The 22,832-nt window shown below is 35.7% G+C and overlaps 1 protein-coding gene across 1 annotated transcript in view; it reads right to left on the bottom strand.

Annotated features, from left to right (window-relative positions):
• The window catches only part of UGGT2 (UDP-glucose glycoprotein glucosyltransferase 2), a 164,843-nt gene that overhangs the window by 120,197 nt on the left and 21,814 nt on the right, over nt 1-22,832 (bottom strand). The window contains exons 5-10 of the mRNA XM_089899419.1: nt 22,033-22,207; nt 16,511-16,607; nt 13,852-13,924; nt 11,416-11,516; nt 5,009-5,108; nt 2,520-2,580 (exon numbers count right to left, since the gene is read on the bottom strand). Of these exons, the coding sequence (XP_089755545.1) occupies nt 2,520-2,580; nt 5,009-5,108; nt 11,416-11,516; nt 13,852-13,924; nt 16,511-16,607; nt 22,033-22,207 (607 nt within the window). The remainder of the gene's footprint in view (nt 1-2,519; nt 2,581-5,008; nt 5,109-11,415; nt 11,517-13,851; nt 13,925-16,510; nt 16,608-22,032; nt 22,208-22,832) is intronic.

The following is a 22,832-nucleotide window of genomic DNA, read 5'->3' as shown; positions in this document are numbered from 1 at the left end:
AAATATCTTTCCAATCACCTAGCAAGGTGACTGGCGATAGAAAAACTCACAATTCTTATTAAATTGTTCTGAAATGAGCTGTAAACCAAGGCACAAATTCTGGTTCCATCTTGTACCAATTCTGTGACCTAGAAGAAATCACTGGATCTCAGTTTATACATTAGGATATTAACAACTGCTATAATATACAGAACATCTTAAAAACTACACACTGCTAAATATAGAATGTATTATAGGTCACATTTAAATATTCAAAAGTTTTCAATTCAACAAATATTTCTGACGGAATGCTCTGTGCCAGGTACTGTGCTCATTCAAACCCCTAGGTTCAGAGTTTCCTGACTGACTCATTTCCACTGACTTTCATTCCCACTCTACTTCAGCAGCTAGCTTCGACTGTCATCCTGTGATTATGTCATCACAGTGGTTCACCTCTGGAGCTATCCCATTTGGTCCTTCCAATTATCTCTTTTATTCCCACAATATCTCTTTAACCTCATGAAATTCTTCAGCCTCTGGAATCAAAATCATCACACAGAGCAAAGCTTTGATGACCAGGAACACCCCCTTTGGACTCTTAACGGAGCAAAAAATAAACTGGGTTATGTGATGCCACTGATACTTTGGCATTCCTTTCTTTTCCCTCCTTTTTCTTTCCCAACCTCTCTTCCTTTCTTACTGCAAGTGGCATTATTCAAACAAACAAATACAAAAATTCTTATAAGAAAACAATGCATTCTGCTTGAAGAACGGTAAGAGCAATTAGGAAAATTACAGAAAGGAGTAGTGCTCAGTTTTGAAGGATAAGCAAGAATTTGTTAGGTGGTCAGTGAGGCAAAGAACATCCCAGGTAGGGATGATGTGCTGCGGCTTCTATCACTCAGTCTCCCATGAACTGTGCATCTACTTCATTATCATCACTGTCGTTGTCTGTCATCATCAAAACAGCTGATATTTACTGAGAGCTTACTGTCTCAGTGTAACAGGCACTGTTGATGGGCTAACCTGGCACTATCTCTAAGCCATTTCGCCCCTGCTCCCCTCAATCACTAGAAAAGCAAGCACTAACTTTTCTAGTCTCCCTTGTGGCTAGGAATATCCACATTACAAAATTTTGGCCAATGAGACAGAAGTCAAAGATGGTTGAAGTGTTCCAGAAAGGCTTCAGTCAGGATGAATGTGGTTTGATCTTCCTGCCTCTTTCTGCTTTGAATCCAGACAAGTAGTCTGGAGCTGTGGCAGCCATTCTGCAACCATAAAAGAAAAAACCATGTCTGTGGAAACCTACTTTGACACTTCTGTTTTTTTTAATATTTAAAATTTTATTTATTTTTGGCCGCGTTGGGTCTTCGTTGCTGTGCACAGGCTTTCTCTAGTTGTGGTGAGCCGGCTTCTCATTGTGGTGGCTTCTCTTGTTGCGGCGCATGGGCTCTAGGGTGTACGGGCTTCAGTAGTTGGGGTGCATGGGCTTAGTTGCTCCACGGCATGTGGGATCTTCCTGGACCAGGGATTGAACACGTGTCCCCTGCACTGGCAGGCGGATTTTTTTTCTTTTTTAAACATTATTGGAGTATAATTGCTTTACAATGGTGTGTTAGTTTCTGCTGTATAACAAAGTGAATCAGCTATACATATACATGTATCCCCATTTCTCCTCCCTCTTGCACCTTCCTCCCACCCTCCCTATCCCACCCCTCTAGGTGGACACAAAGCACCGAGCTGATCTCCCTGTGCTATGCGGCTGCTTCCCGCTAGCTACTTTACATTTGGTAGTGTATATATGTCCATGCCACTCTCTCACTTCATCCCAGCTTACCCTTCCCCCTCCCTGTGTCCTCAAGTCCATTTTCTTTGTCTGCATCTTTATTCCTGTCTGGCAGGCAGATTCTTAACCACTGCGCCACCAGGGAAGGGACTTCTTTTTATGTGAGAAAAATGAACTCCTACTGTTTAAGGCCCTGCGTGCCTGGGATTAGTATTACTTAAAGCCAAACCAGTCCTATGTAATAGAACCAGGAAGTGTTCTCAAGCATTTCCTAAGTATTAACACAGTTAGAATCATTTGGGGTCTTAAGGTAATTTAGGAGACCATTTAGCAGAATCTTATCAAACGAGTGATCAACTGTGTACTATATGTTATAGGACTCTAGTAATGTTCCAGTGGTCTAAACTTGGCTTGGTCCTCACAAGCTTTTAAGCAAAACTAATGAGAAACAGAAGAATTATTTCATAGCCTTTATCTCTATTTTGTGAAGAAAACCATACAGCATGGGCAGAAAATCTGGAGTATATAAGGTTAATGAGAAAGTAAGTAGGATCTATGTCAGGAAAGATTGGCTAGGATCACAAACTGTATGCTATATAGAGTAGACAATATAAAAATGGAAAAACCTGAACTGTTTTAATAATCAAAAAGTACAAGTTAACATTTTCTTTTCTGTATGAAAATTGAAGACCCAAAGTCTAAAATATAGCGTTATTAGTGTAGTAAAATTTTTAAGAAAGGAATTCGAACAAACCTTTTGATTTTCCTGTATTTCCTCCCTCATACGTTGATTTACAGCAGTTCTGGTCAGAGATCTGGGAACATAAATACAGATACAATTCATTCTTCCTTAAATGTTTGGACTAATCTATGATTCAGTGCGATGTAATACTTTGTACAAGAAACTAAAAACTCTAAAGGCATCATGACTGACAAGTGTACATTTTCCACATAGCCTATTTGACAGGTGGTACTACGGCTTTCATTTGACAAGGGTATTTGATTCAGGTGGAATAGAGGCTGTCAAAAGTTCATGTGCACAAACTGTACACATTACATGCTGTCGCATTTTTCAAGAATACTTGACTGAAAATGCTGTTTTGTGTTGTTTTGCCCATAGGGAGAAATTCTATATGAAATTACCAATGTCATTATATGTAGCGCTGCAAATAGGCAATGTTTGGAATATGTGTATATAAAGAATTTTGGTTAACCTGAGATCTTTACCACAGTATGTAAGTTCTAAAATACTGATAATGTTGACTTCATATATTCACTCTATCAGGAAGCTTAGAACTCCCTTATAATTTAAAAACAGAGCAAACTGTCTTTTAAATAAGTCTATTAATTATATTAATTATATTTATTTATTAATTATATTTATTTGACCTAGTAACTACTAAGCATGCTTAATTAGCTATTGATCTGTCAATTTTATGCATAGAAGAAAATGATTTAAAAATCAAAAGATCGTTAATGCAAAGTCTGGCATTAAGTAAAACCCAAGCAGAAGGGTGTATCTTAAAACAACCCACGGTAAGTGTGTATTACCTCCTAAAATCTGGCAGCATTTGAGATTAATTGCAACTGAAAATCTGATAATGCAAATTTTTCATTCATTTATCAAGTATTTCATTTCAATGAACATTTACTGGCTGTCTACAGAGTGACTTTATTTTTTTTTGATGAAAAATAAAAACCATTTATTAAGTCTGAACATATATGGAGGCGAGATTTTTAGCCTTGGGTATCAATTATGGTTGCACCATTGATGGAGTCTGGAGGAAACCAACTCAACTCGCTTCATCCCAAGATTCAGGAAGCATCCACAAGTTCATGGAGTAACGACTTATCAGAGTAACTGTAGAGATATGCTTAAGCCTACAGTTCAGCCATTAAGCAGTGTTAGCAGAGTTGGTAAATTTTTTTTTAACGACCAACCACAAATTAAGAGCAGAGTTTAGCCACAGAACCCCTGAATAATTATAATGACTTACCGTCAAAACAGCTAATCGACTATCTTCCTAAAACTAAAATTATTTCACTTTATTTGATCGAGTAATTTCAAAAGCTATTGTTAGTTAACAGCAGTGTGGCTAAACATCTATGTTTATACACACATACATATTTCATGTTTTAATATACATATACTGACTTCTCAAATTCTTGGTTTTGCTTAAACTAAAACTGAGAGTCATGTCAATGTATTCATTTTTAATCTGTAAATAAGGTGACAAACCTCTCTATTTTCAGGGTATCACGAAAAGGTTCTTGGTATCCTGTGGCCAAACATGTACTACTTATATTTATCTTACAAAGGTATTGACTGTCTAGATTCAGGATCCAGTAATTTGTGCTGTGGATAAATGTACCAAAGTGTCTGAAACAAATAGAGGGGTAGTGATTATCCACTGCTTAAGAAGGGATGCTGAGGGCACAAGGATGCTCTCCAATTTCTCTCAGTGAAACACTATTGCCGCACCTGTCACGTGTTGTATATCTTCAATATAAGCTAACTTAGCTTATGTTTTACTGGTTGCTTATAATTTTATACTATTATTCCTACAAATGCATCAAAGTCTTGTTATTTTGTAAATCCTTATAAAACACGGTAACCAGAATTGTATCTACTGGTTACTTCTAGATATGGAAATGTATTATCTATTGAACTGGAAGATGCATTTAATGTAATATTAATATTTCTGAAAGCAGTTCAATTAGATATCTTATTGGCAAAAAAGTATTCCGCAAAATATTCTATACAATTAAGACATTACTAATTGTTTGGAATCTGAAAGGGCAAGAACATGATTTGGCCATACACTGGGCATAGGTCTATTTAGAGCAATACTTTTCATCATCCTCTGTAGGGTAAAGAGAAAAATGTCCCCTTATTATATACTGCCTAAATCAGTTTTTTCTTGGATTACCATCTCTCACTGTTTACGTTTAAATAAATTTTTAAATACATTATTTTTTCCTTTCCATTTGCCTCTAATTCAAGAGTTCTATTTTGTAGTATGTATACATATGCATGCACAAGCCAATATTCTGCTCTAGTTAAAAAAAAAACCCAATATACATAATGAAAAGAGACCCTGATCTCATAAACACTATATACAATTAGTATTGTATATCTACAATTAACTGATATCATTATGTTAAATGAAATCAGCTATTTTCATAAAATTTATTTAACGGAAAGAGTTCTGACTATAATCAAATCAATAAACTTTAATATACCTGGCTTTTATGGGGAAGTTCTGCGAAATGTCCTTCATTAATTTTATGGCATCATAAACTGGAGTGGACATTATTTGAGAAGCTGCTTGAAAACTAAGATCTGGAAGGAAAAGAATATCATTAAGGAATCTAGCATAATGTTAGACCTTAACAGACATTTCCATGTAATTTAAATAACCCTTCTTGCCACATATTCATTAGAGACACATTAACAAACACTCAAATTTAGCATTATTCAAAAGTTTTAAATGAAATGGAAAGCTATCACTTACATCCAATAAGGTAAGTTTTACACTTTTATGAATGAGTAATTGTCATTTAATACCTATATTTTGTTTTCCACAAATTACAGTGGAAAGAGATGTGAAAAAAGAGATATGAAAAGAAATGCTGACGCAGAGCTATCTTTTCTTAGGTTAAGTGAAACTGGCAACAAAAAGCTTTGACAAAAAGAAATAAGAGGAAAGAAAAAAGAGCTCTGAAGAGCCAATTCTGAGAAGAACTTTAAGACCTAATGTGTTCATTAACTCAGTAAATATGCAACATTCACTTGCTTTTTCAACATTTTTTTACCTTTATACAACAATAAAAATAAAATCCTAAACTTCGTATGATTTTGCCTGAAATGATAGTCCTCTGGAAAGAAAAGTGCGTGTGGCTTACTGTAATTAGTCTCAAGTATGACAAAAGCAGTAATCTGCGTCTCATTACTTTGTCAAGAGTCAGAAATGATTTTAAAACTGAATTCTTTCATTACCTAATAGTGAAGCATTTTGTTTCTCTTTAACATCTCACCAGAATTGGAATCCTAGCTTGTCAAATACTAGTAAAATGACCAGTTTATCATAGCGAGACTAGTTTTGTTTCTACCTTTTCAGTGTACAGTGGCGAATCCAGTTGGAGTCAAAGCCTAGAAAAGATGTTCCCAGGGCAGCCTCCCATGGACTGGTAAAGTCTAGTAGACCAAGGTTCAAACTCCAGCTCTACATCACTTACCAGCTGAATAACTCTAAATAGAACTTCCTTAACCTACCTAAGAATGTTTCCACTCCCCAGCACTAGTGGAGCTAACAGTGCTCACTAAAATCTCCTAATTGCAAACACAATGGACTCTTTTCAGTCCTTATCTTACCAGGATCCTTCTGCCATAGGATCACTTCCTGACAAGAAAAAGTAAAACTTTCTATTCAATAAGTGGTGCTGGAAAAACTGGATGTCCACATGCAAAAGAATAAAACTGGACCCCTATTTTACACTATATACAAAAATCAACTCAAAATACTTTAAAGACTTGAACTTATGACCTGAAACCATAAAACTCCTAGAAGAAAACACAGGGGGGTAAGTTCCTTAGCACTGGTCTTGGCAGCGAATTTTTGGATTTGACATCAAAAACAAAGACAACAAAAGGAAAAATAAACAAGTGGGACTATATCATACTAAAAAGTTTCTGCACAGCAAGGAAATCATCAGCAAAATGAAAAGGCAACCTATGTAATGGGGGAAAATATTTGCACATCATTATATCTGATAAGGGGTTACTATTCAAAATATACAAGTAACTCGTGTAAACTGCTACAGCCACAATTGAAAACATTACAGAGATTCCTCAAGAAATTAAACAGAACTACCATATGATCCAGCAATCCCACTTCTGGGTATACATCCAAAGGAAATGAAATCAATATCTTGAGAGATACCTGCACTTTCATGTTCACTGAAGCGTTAGTCACAATAGCCAAGGTATGTAAACCGCCTAAATCTCTGTGGACAAATGGATGGATAAAGAAACTGTGGTGTATATAAACACAATGGAATATTATTCAGCCTTAAAAAAGAAGGAAATCCTGCCATTTGCAACAATGTGGATGGACTGTGTGGGCATTATGCTAAGTAAAATAAGCCAGACAAGAAAACAAAAAAACACTGCACAGCATCACTTATACATGGAATCTAAAAAACGTCAAACTCATAGAAACAGAGAGTAGAAAAGTAGCTGCCAGAGGCTGAGGGTGGGAGAGACAGGGAAAGGCTAGTAAAAGGGTACAAACTTTCAGCTCTAAGACTGAATAAAATCGGAGGATTTAATGTGTAACATGGTGGCTATAGTTGATAACATTGTATTATATAATTGAAATGTACTAAAAGAGTAGAACTTAAATGTTCTAACCTCAAAAAAAGTACCTGATACATAAGTAGGTGCTCAATATTGATGAATGAATGGGTGAATGAACAGTAAACTTACAAATAAGATCCTTTATGTGTCTTCTTATTCTATTGCTATTAAAGGCAATTTTAAGTGACATAATTTTTAACTGGTGTGTATATATTTATGCATTTTTAGATAAGAAAACTTAAAGTCATTACTTATATGATTGATATAACAACTTATAAAAGAGTATTTCTTGTTTTGTTTTGTTTATGTATCTTTTTAAATTGAAGTAGAGTTGATTTACAGTGTTGTGCCCATCTCTGCTGTACAGCAAAGTGACTCAGGTATCCACATAGGTACATCCTTTTTTTCATATTCTTTTCCATGACGGTTTATCACAAGATAGTGAATATAGTTCCCTGTGCTATACAGTAGGACCTTGTTGCTTATCCATTCTAAATGTAATAGTTTGCACCCACCAACCCCAAACTCCCATTCCATCTCTCTTCCCCCACCCTTGGCAACCACAAGTCTGATCTCTGTCTGTGAGTCTGCTTCTACTTTGTAGATAAGTTCATTTGTGCCATACTTTAGATTCCACATACAAGGGATATCATTTGGTATTTGTCTTTCTGTTTCTGACTTACTTAGTATGATAATCTCCAGTTGCATCCATGTTGCTGCAAATGGCATTATTTCATTCGTTTTTATGGCTGAGTAGTATCCCATTGTATACCTGTACCGCATCTTCTTTATCCATTCATCTGTCAGTGGACATTTAGGTTGTTTCCACGTTTTGGCTATTGTGAATAGTGCTGCCGTGAACACAGGGGTGCATGTATCTTTTCGAATTACAATCTTGTCCGGGTATATGCCCAGGAGTGGGATTGCTGGATCATATGGCAATTCTATTTTTAGGTTTCTGGAACCTCCATACTGTTTTCCATAGTGTCTGCACCAACTTACATTCCCACCAACAGTGTAGGAGGGTTCCCCTTTTCTCCACACCCTCTCCAGCATTTGTTACTTTTAGACTTTTTGATGATGGCCATTCTGACCAGTGGGAGGTGGTATCTCACTGTAGTTTTGATCTGCATTTCAAAAGAGTATTTCTTTTGAGGATAGTATATGATGAAAGACCTTTCCTGAGAGTATTTGGCTGCATGATGTTATACTTAAAAACAGTACAACATAGAGGTAAAGAAAGAATTTAGACTCTAAAATGAGAGAGACCTGCTGATTTTAGGTATCGCTGATTTGTGCTTTATGAGACTGGTGACCTCGGACTAATTATTTTGTGTGTATGTTTCTCAGTTTCCTCATCTGTAAAAGCAGGATATCTATCAATACCCCATGAGTTTTTTAAAAAATTAATTAGGATGATGCATATAAAGAGCCCAATACTGTGCCAGACAAATAGTATTAGCTAATATTTTTATCACCGCCAATCACCATCATCATCACGACCATGGACAACTATATTTTACTCAGGTCTGATAGCATAACTAGTCTTTTAAAACTTTTTACAACATGAATGGAATTTTGCTTCACATATGCTGTTCAAAAGCCCCTGAAAATTCACTCATGAAATCAGAGAAACTGTAAATAACAAGTAAATGAATATAATATTAGCATAGTCTATTAACATCTTTTGCTTCTTTCTAAACTATTCCCTACCTAGATGACTCATAAATTATTTAAGTCCTTCACTTTGCCTCTGAAATCCAGATTCCCATATTTAACTGTTTTTCTGGTTTTACCACTTGGATACTTCAAAAGCAGCACGTTCAATAACAAATTTGTGATATTCCCACCCATCTTTGCCCAAATCTGGTCCTCTTTAGTCTTCTCTTTCCAGAAAATCCACCACTGTCCATCCAGCTGGGTAAACCATGAATCCAGCAGTTGTTCCTGATATCTCCTCTCCCTCACACTCCATTTGCAGCCCCTTGAAAGGGTCTTTGATATTCTCCCTAAATAACCCACCCTCAAATTTATTCTAGTCCTTCCTCAGATCTCAATTCAATCACCACTTCTTGAGGAACCCTCCCCTTTCTGTTACCCCTTCCTTGCCCCCATCCCACCAGTCAGATCTTCCTGGTATATGCCCTTCTTCATCTTATGTCCCTTTACTTTGCAGCAATTGCAATGCTAATTTTTACATTGGTTTTTAAAGTTGTTTATGTTTGTCCAAGGTCCTTTGAATAAACGTGGTGTTTGCTTTAACTCTTATTTTATCTTCAGAATACAGCACTTTTTCAAAGTGTCAGTTGGAACCCATTAGTTAGTAGTGAAATCACATTAGTGGATAATGTGAAGGGTTTTTTTCTCAAATGAAATAGGGTAGAGTAAAAGAAAGTCTTGGGCTTCCCTAGTGGCACAGTGGTTAAGAATCCACCTGCCAATTCAGGAGACAAGGGTTCGAGCCCTGGTCCAGGAAGATCCCAAGTGCCGCAGAGCAACTAAGCCCGTGCACCCTAGAAGCCCGTGCTCTGCCAAGAGAAGCCACCGCAATGAGAAGCCCGCGCACTGCAGCAAAGAGTAGCCCCTGCTCGCCACAACTAGAGAAAGCCCGCGTGCAGCAACGAAGACCCAGCACAGCCAAAAATAAATAAATACATTTTTTAAAAAAAGTCTTACAGAATTAATAAAATGTGGTAAACATACATATCTATGCTAAAGCTTTCTATTTAGTTTCAAGCATATCTGTGTATTCACACATTATACACTTGTGTATGGGTCTTGATGTAAAATATACTTCCTACTCCAGGTCTCAGCCAAAAATTATAAAACCATGGCTGTAGGGACATGACTGACTCCTAGTAGAAATTCAATAAACACTTGTTAAATCAATCAAAAAAGGAAAAGGTCCTGATCACTTACCCTCTCCTGAATCTACTTCCTTGGCTTCTGTAATGTGCTCTTTCTTCTAGCTCTCATCATTCCACTGTGTCTACTCTCCCCACGTGGACGAGCACGTGGACACTCCCTCGGGCACTGATTTGGGCACCCTACACTTTCAGTTAGCACCCCCCACCTTTAAAAAACCTCTATGCTAATATTTTCAACTTTTAAATCTTCTCCTTTTAGTATAAGGACTTTATATTCACCCCACCACTGGACCTGGTCATCTGGATATGTCACCATCACTTTAAGTCTATCTTTTTTAATGCCAGTCTCATTATTTCTGGGCCCCGTATTCAACCCCCAAACCCACTTACATGTTTTATATTCTCTCTACTCAGGCTCCAAGCTGGAAATTTTAAATTCATCTTTGACTCTTTTCATCTCCTAAATATTTGCTAAATCTGGCCTTCCTCTCTATGCCTTTTACCACAGTCATAGTTCTATCTCTCGCTACACTAATTCAAGGATGTCTTAACTAGATTTCCTGTTTCTAGTCCATTCAAATATACCTTCCACAGACATCAGTGAGGTTAATTACAAGTAAGCTAACTTTGCATGTTCTCTGTTTACCAGCCTTCAGAAGCACCCTATCACTTACAATTTTCTAAATTATGGGTCTCTGAAATTGACTGTGCTGACAGTTAAAAAGCTCTAAAAATATACTAAACCCCACTGAATTGTACTCTTTAAATGGGTGAACTGCGTATCAAGTATATTTCAGTAAGTTGTTATATTAAAAAAAAGTCGATGAGATGTGATAAAAGTTATAGATTCCACAGAAAAGTGACATATTCCCATGACCCACTAAACATTACAAATAATAAAAAAGAAAATTACAAACTGAAAAGGAATTTTGGTTCATTCTCAAAATTTGGTTCAGTCTCAAAATACCTGCTTATAGGATGTCAGTACGGGAGCTATTCTAAGTTCGCAATGAAACATGCGATGGTCTGTTAAGATCAAAATTTTAAAGAGAAGAAAACTAAGATTTAGTTCTGATTTCTCCTGACTTACTAATCAGGATTTCTAATCAATGCTAAAGATTCTCTGAAATGTGATTTAATACCTGAGATGAATCTATAACTCGTGTACACTTTAAAAATGATTAGATGATATCAAATAACTGTACTTTATATAATTTTAAATCTTACAAACATAAAATATGGTTTGCTTGATGAATAACCTTTTAATTAAATTTGTACTGCCACAGAAATAATGTATATTAGTCACATCATTAGTAATTATTAGTGCCTATGAAATAATTTATATCACATTCTATAAAAGCCTATTTAACAAAACAGAGATAAGTTACCAATATGCTATGTTAATGTGGACTTAAATACTATACCTTGTAGTTCCCAGACTTTCAAAGGCATCATTTCGTTATTACTCTCAATCAGGTATTTTTGGAATGTTGTCAGATTATCTCTAAGATCTGAATATCTTTCTCTGTATTAGAATATTAAGTAATGTTAATTATCATCACCTACTGCAAATTACTACTATACAAGCAGTATATTTTTGAAATTAACTTTTCAAAATATTTAGACACTAACTGTTCATCAAGATAATAATAAATAGTGAGGCAGCTATATCCACAGAACTTAAAAAAAAATGAGGGAGATATGCATGTCTACTTTTTTCAATGTATAAAACAAAACAAAAGGAAACAAAATCTGGAAGGATGTACTCTCATTTGTTAACATTACCTGTAAGGGATCCAAGTGTGAGGGCAGCATTATTAGTTTCTATGTTATACACTTTTTATTTAACATTTTATAAATTACAAGTCTTGCTTTTATAATTAAAAATGAACACTATTTTATAAGGAAAGACATTAATGCTTCCTATACAATTTTAGAGTTTACTCTATTTCTGAAAAGTTCCAGCTTTGAAACTTATAAAAAACTTAAATAATTCTGCCTAATTAAACATATCTAGGTATTTTTTAGACAGTGCCAAATAATGCAGCATATTTTACTGTACATATAATAAAAACTATAATCTTTATTCTTCCATCTCTCATGAAATCAAAACACAGTACCATTTCATATTATTAGAATTGTTTTAAAAAAACTTTATGTAGCTATCAGCACAATTTATAAACAAATACATATTTTCAACAGTAAAGAGAAATAAATATTTTAAAATGTGAGATGAAAAATAAATATACAGAAATAGATTAATCTTATAGTTAACAATAATAAATGTACTACAATTTCATATCTTGCAATTTTATTACAATGTGGGACCACATTTTGGAAATGAATCAAGTCTGCTCTTTCAGTGAGAAAGCAAAAGAACTTCTTTGAAAAGAAGTTCACTATGAATTAAATTAACCACTCCTTTCTCAATATTTCAAGTTACAGAGTAATACTAAGTTTATAAGAGCTGTTATATTGTTTTTCATGTTTAATCATAAGCTTAACAATAATTTTCACAGCTAAAATCATTTATGTAATTCAGGCAAAAACACATTATTCATACAATACCTCAAAGCAGAAGGTTCTTGCCTAAATCAATTAGTTGTGTAAAAACTAACTCTGAGTATTTCCTATCTAAAAAAACTAATATCCCAGGGTTCCAAAGGCTTTCTGGAAGACATGCAATTTATTCCCATAAATAGTTACATTTAAAACAAAACAGGGCTTCCCTGGTGGGGCAGTGGTTGAGAGTCCGCCTACCGATGCAGGGGACATGGGTTCGTGCCCCGGTCTGGGAAGATCCCACAGCTGGGCCCGTGAGCCATGGCCGCTGAGCCTGCGCGTCCAGAGCCTATGCTCCGCAACGGGAGAGGCCACAACGGTGAGAGGCCCGTGTACCCACCCCCCCCCCAAAAAAAAACAGAACTGTGGATTCTAAGATGCAAGACACAGCTGGAAATGGAATAAAAATGTTATCTACTAAATAAAAATCTTACTTAAATCCATTTTACAAGATGCATTAACTTTTTAAGGCCACTAGTATACAACTTGTCCAGTAAACCGTAGAAATATAACTCAGTCATCTGTATGAAGGAGCACAGTGTAGAAAAATGTTCCCCTCATTCTGTACAGTTATCTACTCACCAGGAGAACGGACCTAAGTGTCCTTTATAAATATTTGTAATACTAAATAAGAACTAAAGATATTAATAAAAATGGTTCTTTATTTTTAATTAATGTTGTCTTTATAATAGAATCATAAACTTTCCCTTCTTGTAAATAAGAGAAACGACACATAAAACGACAACAATCCCCACCCATGAACATTCAGAGAGCACTCACCATCCTATTCCTTGTCCTCAATCAGTGATGCAGGAAAAAAAAAAGGGGGACAGAACTTCAATTTTTTGAAAGGTTACTTATATGTGTATATGAAATTAAGACCAGAAGTTAAAAGGTATTTAATATGGCAATACGTGGCACAGAAATTTAGGGAAATAAATATTTTCTCTTCGAGACCTGAAATTTTTTTCATGCTAAAAATCCAATATTAACTATGACTTTTGTAACCCATTAGATCTGTAAAAGATTCCATAAATTTTTGTTTTAGTTTTTAGCCAGAGATAACTCTGATCACTTTCAATTCCAGTGTCTCTAACCACACTCATTATCCTGTGGAATTAGCGATTATTTTTCAATTTTGTGCTCTTCTGCATTAACCATGTGTTACTTTTGTAATAAAAACAATAGTATGTATATTTTTAAAATGTGAAACATATGCCAACCCAGAATATTGAATCAAGTCCTTTAAAAACAAATTTAAGAGTATAGTAATAGTTTCATTTCAATTCAGAACTTACTTTAATTTCCCAAAGAGAAATCCTTGAACTTCATTTGTTTCTGTAATATCTTCTATACTAGTATTAGTCACAGCTATATTTTGGAAACAAAAGCAAAATGAAAATATTTCAGACTGGAAAATATGTAATAAAAAATTAGAAGAACTCAAAATAAAATCAAATTCCATTTGTTTTACCTTGTTTTTCTTTCATGGATCAGCTTAATGAGACATGAGTGTGCTCTCTTTTTAAACAAGCTTGATTATTAAATATTTTAAAACCATCATAAGTGCTCTATAGATCATTTCGTAGTCAAGTTCTATTTTATACCAGAATGATAAACCAAGGGGTGTGCAACGAACCCTGGGCTTAGCTCTTAAGCCAGCAAGAAATCCAAACCCTAACAGATACAGGAGTTCTCACATTATTTCTGACACCTTTAGACCTAATCAAGAAATCTTTAGAAAGACACCAAAACTCATGGCCTCAAAGAATAAGGATATATTTTATGTTCATTTCTCTTCCCCTCTCCTTTATTTACCAATAATTATAGCATACTGTGTGGTAAGTGGTATGTGTGAGGGTACTCTGGGATTCTAAGAATCTGTGACCGTAAGCAGTATGGGCTACACTCCATCAGAGCTCATCAAGTACACTTCTCCCTTCTTACTTGTCTGAGAGTCTGGACCTCTAGGACCGCAACTAAAAACACTGGGTGCTTTGATCCAGTCTTCCTTTCCCTCCCTTCCATTCATTCATCAGGTAAATATTTATCGACTGCCTTCTATGACGCCTGATGCCTGCCAGACAGACACCAGGAAGAGAGACGCAAAAGACACAAACCTCAGTTGGTGGAAAAGGAGACAAATAGACAATTTTAACAGACTGTTTAAAACTTTTCCAAAAGAAAGCACAAAATATGTGGAATACAGAAGAGGGAAAACCTTCCTCTGACAGAGCAGGAAGATGGACAGCCATCTCAGAGGTACTGACTGATATACATGATCCTTAAAAGATGAATAGGCCTTAGATGAATAAAAGAGGTGGGAGAAAGGAGGAAGGTTTCAGGCAGCAGGAACAGCATATGCTAAGGGATGAGAGTTCTCTACAGAGGTCACGAAGGCTGGGCAGGGAGCCACACATGGAGGCATCCAGGGAACAGAAAATTACTCTGTATAGTAGTTTAGTGTTACAGGACCACAGTGTACAAATGAGAGGGCTGAGGGACAGTGATTAGGCAGAAAGAGGCCAGAATGTGAAAAGCTTTCTCTGTTATGCTATATAGTACTTGAATTTATGAGGAGGTTACAGGGAACCAGTCCGGGATTTTAACTGGTGGAATCATAAAGTCAGATTTTCATCATAAGAAGTGCAGTCAGAAAGCACTGTGGAGAACAGATGGATTATTCTATTTGGGGGATGAGGGGACTAGGGGTACTGAAGAGGTCAGTTAGAAGCCTGACACCCATATACAGAGGGAAAAAAAGAAGTGAGCTAAAGGAGTGGCAACTAGAATGGAGAGAAAATATATTCCGAATGTACGACAAAATTTAATGTGCGACTTGTAATATAGAAATACATGTGATCACATGACTTTTTAAAAAAAGTTCTACAAGCCCAAGGATGGCTAGAAAATGCCTTATGTTACTACCATGACTGTTAAACAAGATACTACATTATAAAGCACTGTAGAGCTATATACAAGCTATATGAAAATATATAAAATCTGGGCATTATTATTTCTACGATACTTTTTCAGTAACACTTTAACCAGCAGGATTTTCAGTCACAATAATACAAATGTTGATTTGTAGCACATTCAATAGGAGGGCTAGAGCTAAGCTGTGATCAGGGTAGGGCTGCCAGGACCAGGTCTTGAATAGAAAAACAAAATTGTAGCAGAAGCAACATCTGAGACCATATAAACGAATGAATTAGAAACTCTTAACCAAGAATCAGGTACAAATACATTTCCAATGAGCCAGGTAACAAAAGATTTCCATAAGAATCTGAAAAGTTCTTTAGTGTTTTTAGGTCTCCAGAATCCTTCACCTAGAGCATGCATTCAGTACACAGAACATAGACACTGGACTGGTAGATCACAAATCTAATCAATCTACTTCATCTAACCAATCAACTCACAGCCCTCTCCATCCCACTTCAAAACAAAAACAAAAGCAAAAACACAAGACCATCATCCTAACTTCACTATTTATAAATACTTCAGACCAAGACTTGTAAGGCAGTGCTACCAATGAGTTTTAGGTTTACTGAGATACTGATCCCCTTAGAGCCCCCCCACCCTTGCTCCCAGGGGGTGACTGGGCACATCATGGCCAGTCTGAGCTCCTGGGTCAGTCACCTCTAGCCATAAGCAGCCTCATCTATTGCTTCTACATACCCTACAGATACTATCAATTTTTATATGTTGCAGAAAATGGTTGGAAAGCCATTGAGTAAAAGCAAATGTGCTACTTCCACTTTTTGAAGTTTCTGAGAGCACAATAGTATGAAATGTATTTCTTTTAGTTTAAAGTTAAATTCCAACTAAGGAGGAACATGTCTACCCTGTCTCCAGCCTCAAATTAACGTGTGTAGGATTATAGTCATTTTCTTTTTTCAACTGAAGTGTATAAGCCTCCAAATTTTCATTCTACTCGAATACAGAGAATAAACTTACTTTTGCCTTGGGTATCATCCAACACTTTGTATTCTGTACTCTTAATAGCTAGCTCCACACCATAGCCAGATAAGTACATTTTCTGTGAGGCTGGTTTCTGTTCAAACACATTTATTTAAAAAAAAAAAAAAAGAGAGAGAGAGAGAGAAAATATTTAGTCAAACATCTGCTTTTGAATTCAGAACGACTGTGTATTAGGACATTAGGGTAAATTACTAATATTGAACTAATCATTGTGAAATATAAGGGGGATGTTTATACTCTCTCTAGACAGTCTATCAAGGAACTAGAATTTGGTTGATTACCACTTCTTTACTTTCTAAAATCCTTGTCATGACTCTGATGTTTTAATTACTTTACAATGAAAAGAAAATCTGATCTTTTTCTGTTATACCATGGTAACTTTGCCATCTTTCCCATGAATTAATTAACAGAGGATCCCATACAATCGAGTTTCAACAAAACTATACTCTTTTGGGGGAACTACACAAGATTTGCTAAACCAGTAAATGCTATTCATTTGCTAGTTGTCTGCATGTAGGACATCCAGAGTGTCCCCAAAAGCAAATACTAGAAAGTAGAGGCAAAGGAAACAAAAAAGCTCAGTGCCTTGAACAACCTATAAGTCTTTCTTCATGCTTCTCAATGATTAAAATATACCAAATGCCACAAATTAATACCTATTCTTGCAGTGAGAGGTAACAATTTGCCTAAAACTGAGTTGTCTGAAGTATTTATGATCAGCATTTGGTGATTTTTCTTTCACCTTTCCAAAAGTGCAAACATAAAACGTACTTCTAGAGACTACTCTGTGAAGGAAGAGAAGTCATCACATTTTTTCAAAAAAGTAAGCAACCTGGATGAATATATGTAATATTTTAGAAGATGTCTAAGGTTCTTTCTAGCTTCTAGACTGAAATTCTTACCAGTTGTGCTACAATCATGACCATTTGGCATATTCTTTCATGGGTTAGAAAACGCATTTAATCTAGCACTCAGCAAACTCCTGTGAAGATGTTATGTGTCTTTGCTTAACTAACGTTTGCATGAGGGCAGTTTTGCAATTCTAAACATGACAGAGGAAGAGGCAGAGGACAAACAGAAAGAAAACCTTAATGGTGTACTACGGTTTTTAGTCTCTTCTTTCCTCCCTAAACTTCTGCCTCAGCCTTCAAAATAAGTATATGACCATAGTGACTATTCCTGGACTGTTCTATTTCTAAATAAGATGATGTAAGAATTAGTTTCAGATATGCAGACAAGTGTTTAACATTGCTGCCCACACTAAAATTGAATTTGCTAATTTCTCAGGCACATGCTATAATGAAAGATAGCATGAGGACACTGGGTTGTTTATAATTATAGTAATCTGACAAAGTTGAAAATCTTTTAAAGAGTTTTCAATTTCATCCAGCTCAATTTAAAAATGTATTTTGACTATCCACTCAAAAGACAATCAGTTGGTGGCTAGGCAAACTGAACCTCTAAGTCCACATATCTTGTTATAGTTCATAAAAGAAATGCAATTTCACATAACCAATTTCCATGATCAGTTCTGGAATGTTACCAGCTCCTCAATAATAAAGATAAATGTTTATTAACTTCATATTTACTTTCTCCTTTTGAAAGGTATTGATATAAAATTTGAATTGTAGTTTAATAATTTTGGATTTGCAAACCTAAAATGCTCATAGGCTAAATCAACTGGTGAAAAAAAATCTTTCTTCATTATCCTATTTCTTCTTTCCCCACAAAAAAGCATCTGTTCAGAAGGTAGCACAGGGACTTCCCTGGTGGCGCAGTGGTTAAGAATCCGCCTGCCAATGCAGGGTACACGGATTCGAGCCCTGGTCTGGGAAGATCCCACATGCTGCGGAGCAACAAAGGTCGTGCACCACAGCTACTGAGCCTGCACTCTAGAGCCCGCGTGCCACAACTACTGAAGGCTGCACGCCTAGAGGCTGCGCTCCGCAACAAGAAAAGCCACCGCAGTGAGAAGCCCACGCACCAGCAATGAAAACCCAACACAACTAAAAAAATCATAATAATAAGTTTTTTTAAAAAGTAGCACAAATAAGTCTATTTTTTATTAGGATTACATGCTGACTAGATTTACAGTATAACTATTTTGGATGTACAATATGTCATTAATTAAATAGAAGGCCATAATTTGATGCTACAAAGTACCCAGATAGCTGGTGAATATGCTTTCACAGAAGTATATTTAATGGTCACATTCTCCAAATAATAGCTTGGGACACTGATTCCCAACAGATGACTATACCATCCGGGGGCGGGGTGCATATTAAAACCACTTGGGGGACTTTTTTAAAAAAGATAAACATATACTTTGATCTCCCATTCCTTTTCTGATAATTGACATATAACATTGTATTAGTTTAAGGTGTGCAACATAATGATTTGATATCAATTCAAATCAAACCCTTGAACAGCATGGGTTTGAACTGCGTAAACTGCACTGGTCCACTTACACATGGATTTTTTTCAATAGTAAATATTACACTATTGCATAACCCATGGCTGGTTGAATCTGCATATGCTCAACCGTGGATACAGAGGAATGGCGTATATACGGAGGACCAGCTATAAGCTATACAAAGATTTGTGAATGTGCAGAGTGTTGGAGCTCTTAACTTCCAAGTCGTTCAGGGTCAATTGTATTATGAAATGATTACCACAGTAAATTTAGTTAATGTCCATACCTCGCATAGCTACAGTTGTCTTTTTCTTGTAATGAGAACTTTAAGATCACTCTCTTAGCAACTTTCAAATATTCAATAGAGTACTTAGTCATCATGCTGTACATTACATCCCCAGAACTTGTTTATCTTATATCTGGAAATTTGTACCTTTTGACCACCTTCACCCATCAACCCTCCCCACCCCTCAATTTCAGCAACCACCGATCAGTTCTCTGTTTCTATGCATTTGGTTTTTTTCACATTCCATATATGAGATCATATGATATTTGCCTTTTTCTGTCTGACTTAGCATAATGCCCTCAAAGTCCTTCCATGTTGTTATAAATGGCAGGATTTCCTTCTTTTTTAAGGCCAAATAATATTTCATTGTGCATGTGTGTATATATGCACACACACACCACATTTATCTATTCATCCATCACTGGACACATAGGTTACTCCTATATAAGTAATGCTGCAACAAGTACGGGGGTGCAGATAGCTTTTTGAGATAGCGATTCCATTTCCTCCAGATATATACCCATCAGTGGAATTGCTGTATCATATGCTAGTTCTATTTTTAACTTTTTGAGGAACCTCTATACTGTTTTCCAGAGAGGCTGTACCATTTTACATTCCCACCAACAGTGCACTAGGGTTTCCTTTTCTCCACATCCTTACCAATGCTTGTTAACTCTTGTCTTTTTGACATATAGCTATTCTAACAGGTGTGAGGTGGCATCTCACTGTGGTTTTAATTTGCATTTCCCTGACAATTAGTGATGCTGAGCACCTTTTCATATACCTGGTGGTTATTTGCATGTCTTCTTTAGAAAAATGTTTATTCAGGTCCTTTGCCCATTTTCTAGTTGAACTGTTTCTTTTCATTTGCTCTTCAGTTGTATGAGTTCCTCTTGTATTTTGGATATTAACCCCTTATCATATATATGATTTGCAAATATTTCCTCCAATTCGGTAAGTTGCCTTTTCATTTTGTTGATGGTTTCCTTAGTTATGCAGAGGCTTTTATAGTTGGATGTAGTCCCACTTGTTTATTTTTGCTTCTATTGCCTTTGCTTTTAGGGTCAAATCCAAAAACTCACTGCCAAGACCAATGTCAAGAAGCTTTTCCCTTATGTTTTCTCTAGGTGTTTTATGGCTTCAGATTTTATGATTATTAGTCCATTTTGACTTAATCTTTTTGAGTGCTATATGATAGGGGTCCAGTTTCATTTTTTTCATGTGGCTGTCAGTTTTCCCAACACCGTTTATTGAAGAGACTATCTATTCCCCATTGAGTATTCTTGGCTCCCTTGTTAAATATTAGTTGATCATATATGCATAGGTTTATTTCTCAGCTCTCTGTTCTGTTCCATTGCTCTATATGTATCTGTTTTATGCCAATACGATATAGTCTTAATCACTACAGCTTTCTAATATAGTTTGAAATCAGGACGTGTGATGCCTCCAGCTTCGTTCCTCTTTTTCAATATTGCTTTAAATTTTAAAGCTACTACAATTAAAATAATGCTATATTTGTATAGAATTAGATGTATTATTGGAACAGAATAGAGTCTAAAAACATATATGCCTATGAAAACTTGGCATATGATGGATTAGTATAAAGAGTTAACTGTCCAATGAATCATGTGGAGACCAATGAATTTCCATATGGAACTAAAATTATGTCTCTACCTTACAGCAAATTCAAATATATCCAGATGAATTAAAAAGCAAAACACAAAGAACAGCACTTTAATTCTCACAAGAAAATATAAGAAAATGTCTTTATGGCATCATGAAGGAAACCATTAAGGAAAAGTTGGGTAAATTTGAGTACAACTGCAATTAATACTTGCACTAAATGAAATATGACATATATATTTTTTATTACCGGGAGACCAGAAATACACAGAAGATGTTTGTAGAGTGTAGAAGACCAGTATTCAGAATATGTTTTTAAAAATCTGTAAATGGGAGAGGAAAGCCCCAAAGAATCTGATATAAAAACAGGCAAAAGATATGGATAGGCAATTAAGTATATCTGTAATGCTTTTATTACTTTAAACATTAAATTCATCATGAATATTTTGGGAAATGCAAATTAAAACACTCTTTCCATGTTCAGAATATAGAAGTAAAAAACAAAGTCATTCCTCTAATGGCCATTATATTTTAATGTGTGATGGTGACAGTTTGGTTGTGTTTGTGTGTGTGTGTGTGTGTGTGTGTGTGTGTAGGTGTTAAAGAAATAAAATTAGAGACAGCACAGTAATAAGTGCTACGAAGTCATTAAAACAGAATAATGTGATAGAGTGTGACTGCAACGAGAGCTCTGGAGACGGGGATAACACAACACATTTGATCTGAAACTTGCATAAGTAAGTAATCAGCCTTTCAAACAAATAGGTTTGAGAGCATTTGCATACCAAGCTTAGCACTCTGAACTAATATATACTATCAAAACACCAAGTAAATTAGACCTCCTCATCATGATACATTTTCATTCAAAATAACTATATTTATGAATCCTAGCAGGTATTACCCATGCTATTGTTGTACGGTTTTGTTTTTTATCCAAGTTTTAAATCTGTTCCAAATATATTATAAAGGAAAGAAATATAAACATGATACTTCCAGAAAAGACACAGAATCTCAATATATTTTTCCACATAAAATTCACATGTGATAGTTGTGTTAATTTAAAAAAATCTTTAAATAACTATTCTAGGGGAAATTATCATGTAAAATCTAGTAAAGAAATAATTATAAAATGTATTTTTTATAGCCAAAATAATCTTGGACAAAACAAACACGTACCTGAACATAATGCCGAAGAACATAAAGAATTTCCCCATTTTGAGCTTTTTCAGACAACACCGTGTGAAATTTACGAAATGCTCTGGTACCCATTTCTGCATAGAGGATAATCACTGGTAAGTTCTCTTTGTTTGCAGGAAATTTGTGGTCTCCTTTATACAGATAAGGTCTGGGCCTAAAATGAAAACAAAACACAAACAAGAACTGAAAGCAGAGCATATGAGAAACATGTCGTGAAACTTTATAATTTTTACTTATCAAACTTATAGGAATGTATGTATATGCATACACACAGACACATACATAAAATCACAGAAAAAGAATTTAGATTTCCTGTGGTGACTCTGTGAACAGAACTTCTGAATGACAGAAAAGACAAAAAATAAATTTGGTTAGCCCAACACTGAATATTAAAAATATTTTATTTTCAATCAATGTTTGCTATCTTTAAAAATAAAATATAGGGCTTCCCTGGTGGCGCAGTGGTTGAGAGTCCGCCTGCCGATGCAGGGGACACAGGTTCGCGCCCTGGTCCGGGAAGATCCCACGTGCCGCGGAGCGGCTGGGCCCGTGAGCCATGGCCGCTGAGCCTGAGCGTCTGGAACCTGTGCTCCGCAACGGGAGAGGCCACAACAGTGAGAGGCCCGCATACCGCAAAAAAATAAAAAATAAAAAATAAAATAAAATAAAATAAAATATAAATGGCAACATATTTTTTGATGAAATAAAATTTATATTTTCTTCAATTAGAGGAATATAACCTTTCATTATAGCTCACATTCCCTGAAAATGGGCTCCAA

Source organism: Delphinapterus leucas, chromosome 18 (assembly GCF_059928025.1).
Source record: "Delphinapterus leucas isolate spDelLeu-1000000601 "Yukka" chromosome 18, BTC_Dleu_Yukka2, whole genome shotgun sequence".
Lineage (NCBI taxonomy): Eukaryota > Metazoa > Chordata > Mammalia > Artiodactyla > Monodontidae > Delphinapterus > Delphinapterus leucas.
Note: the sequence above shows the minus strand (reverse complement) of the source record. Positions and strands in the feature narration are given on the sequence as shown.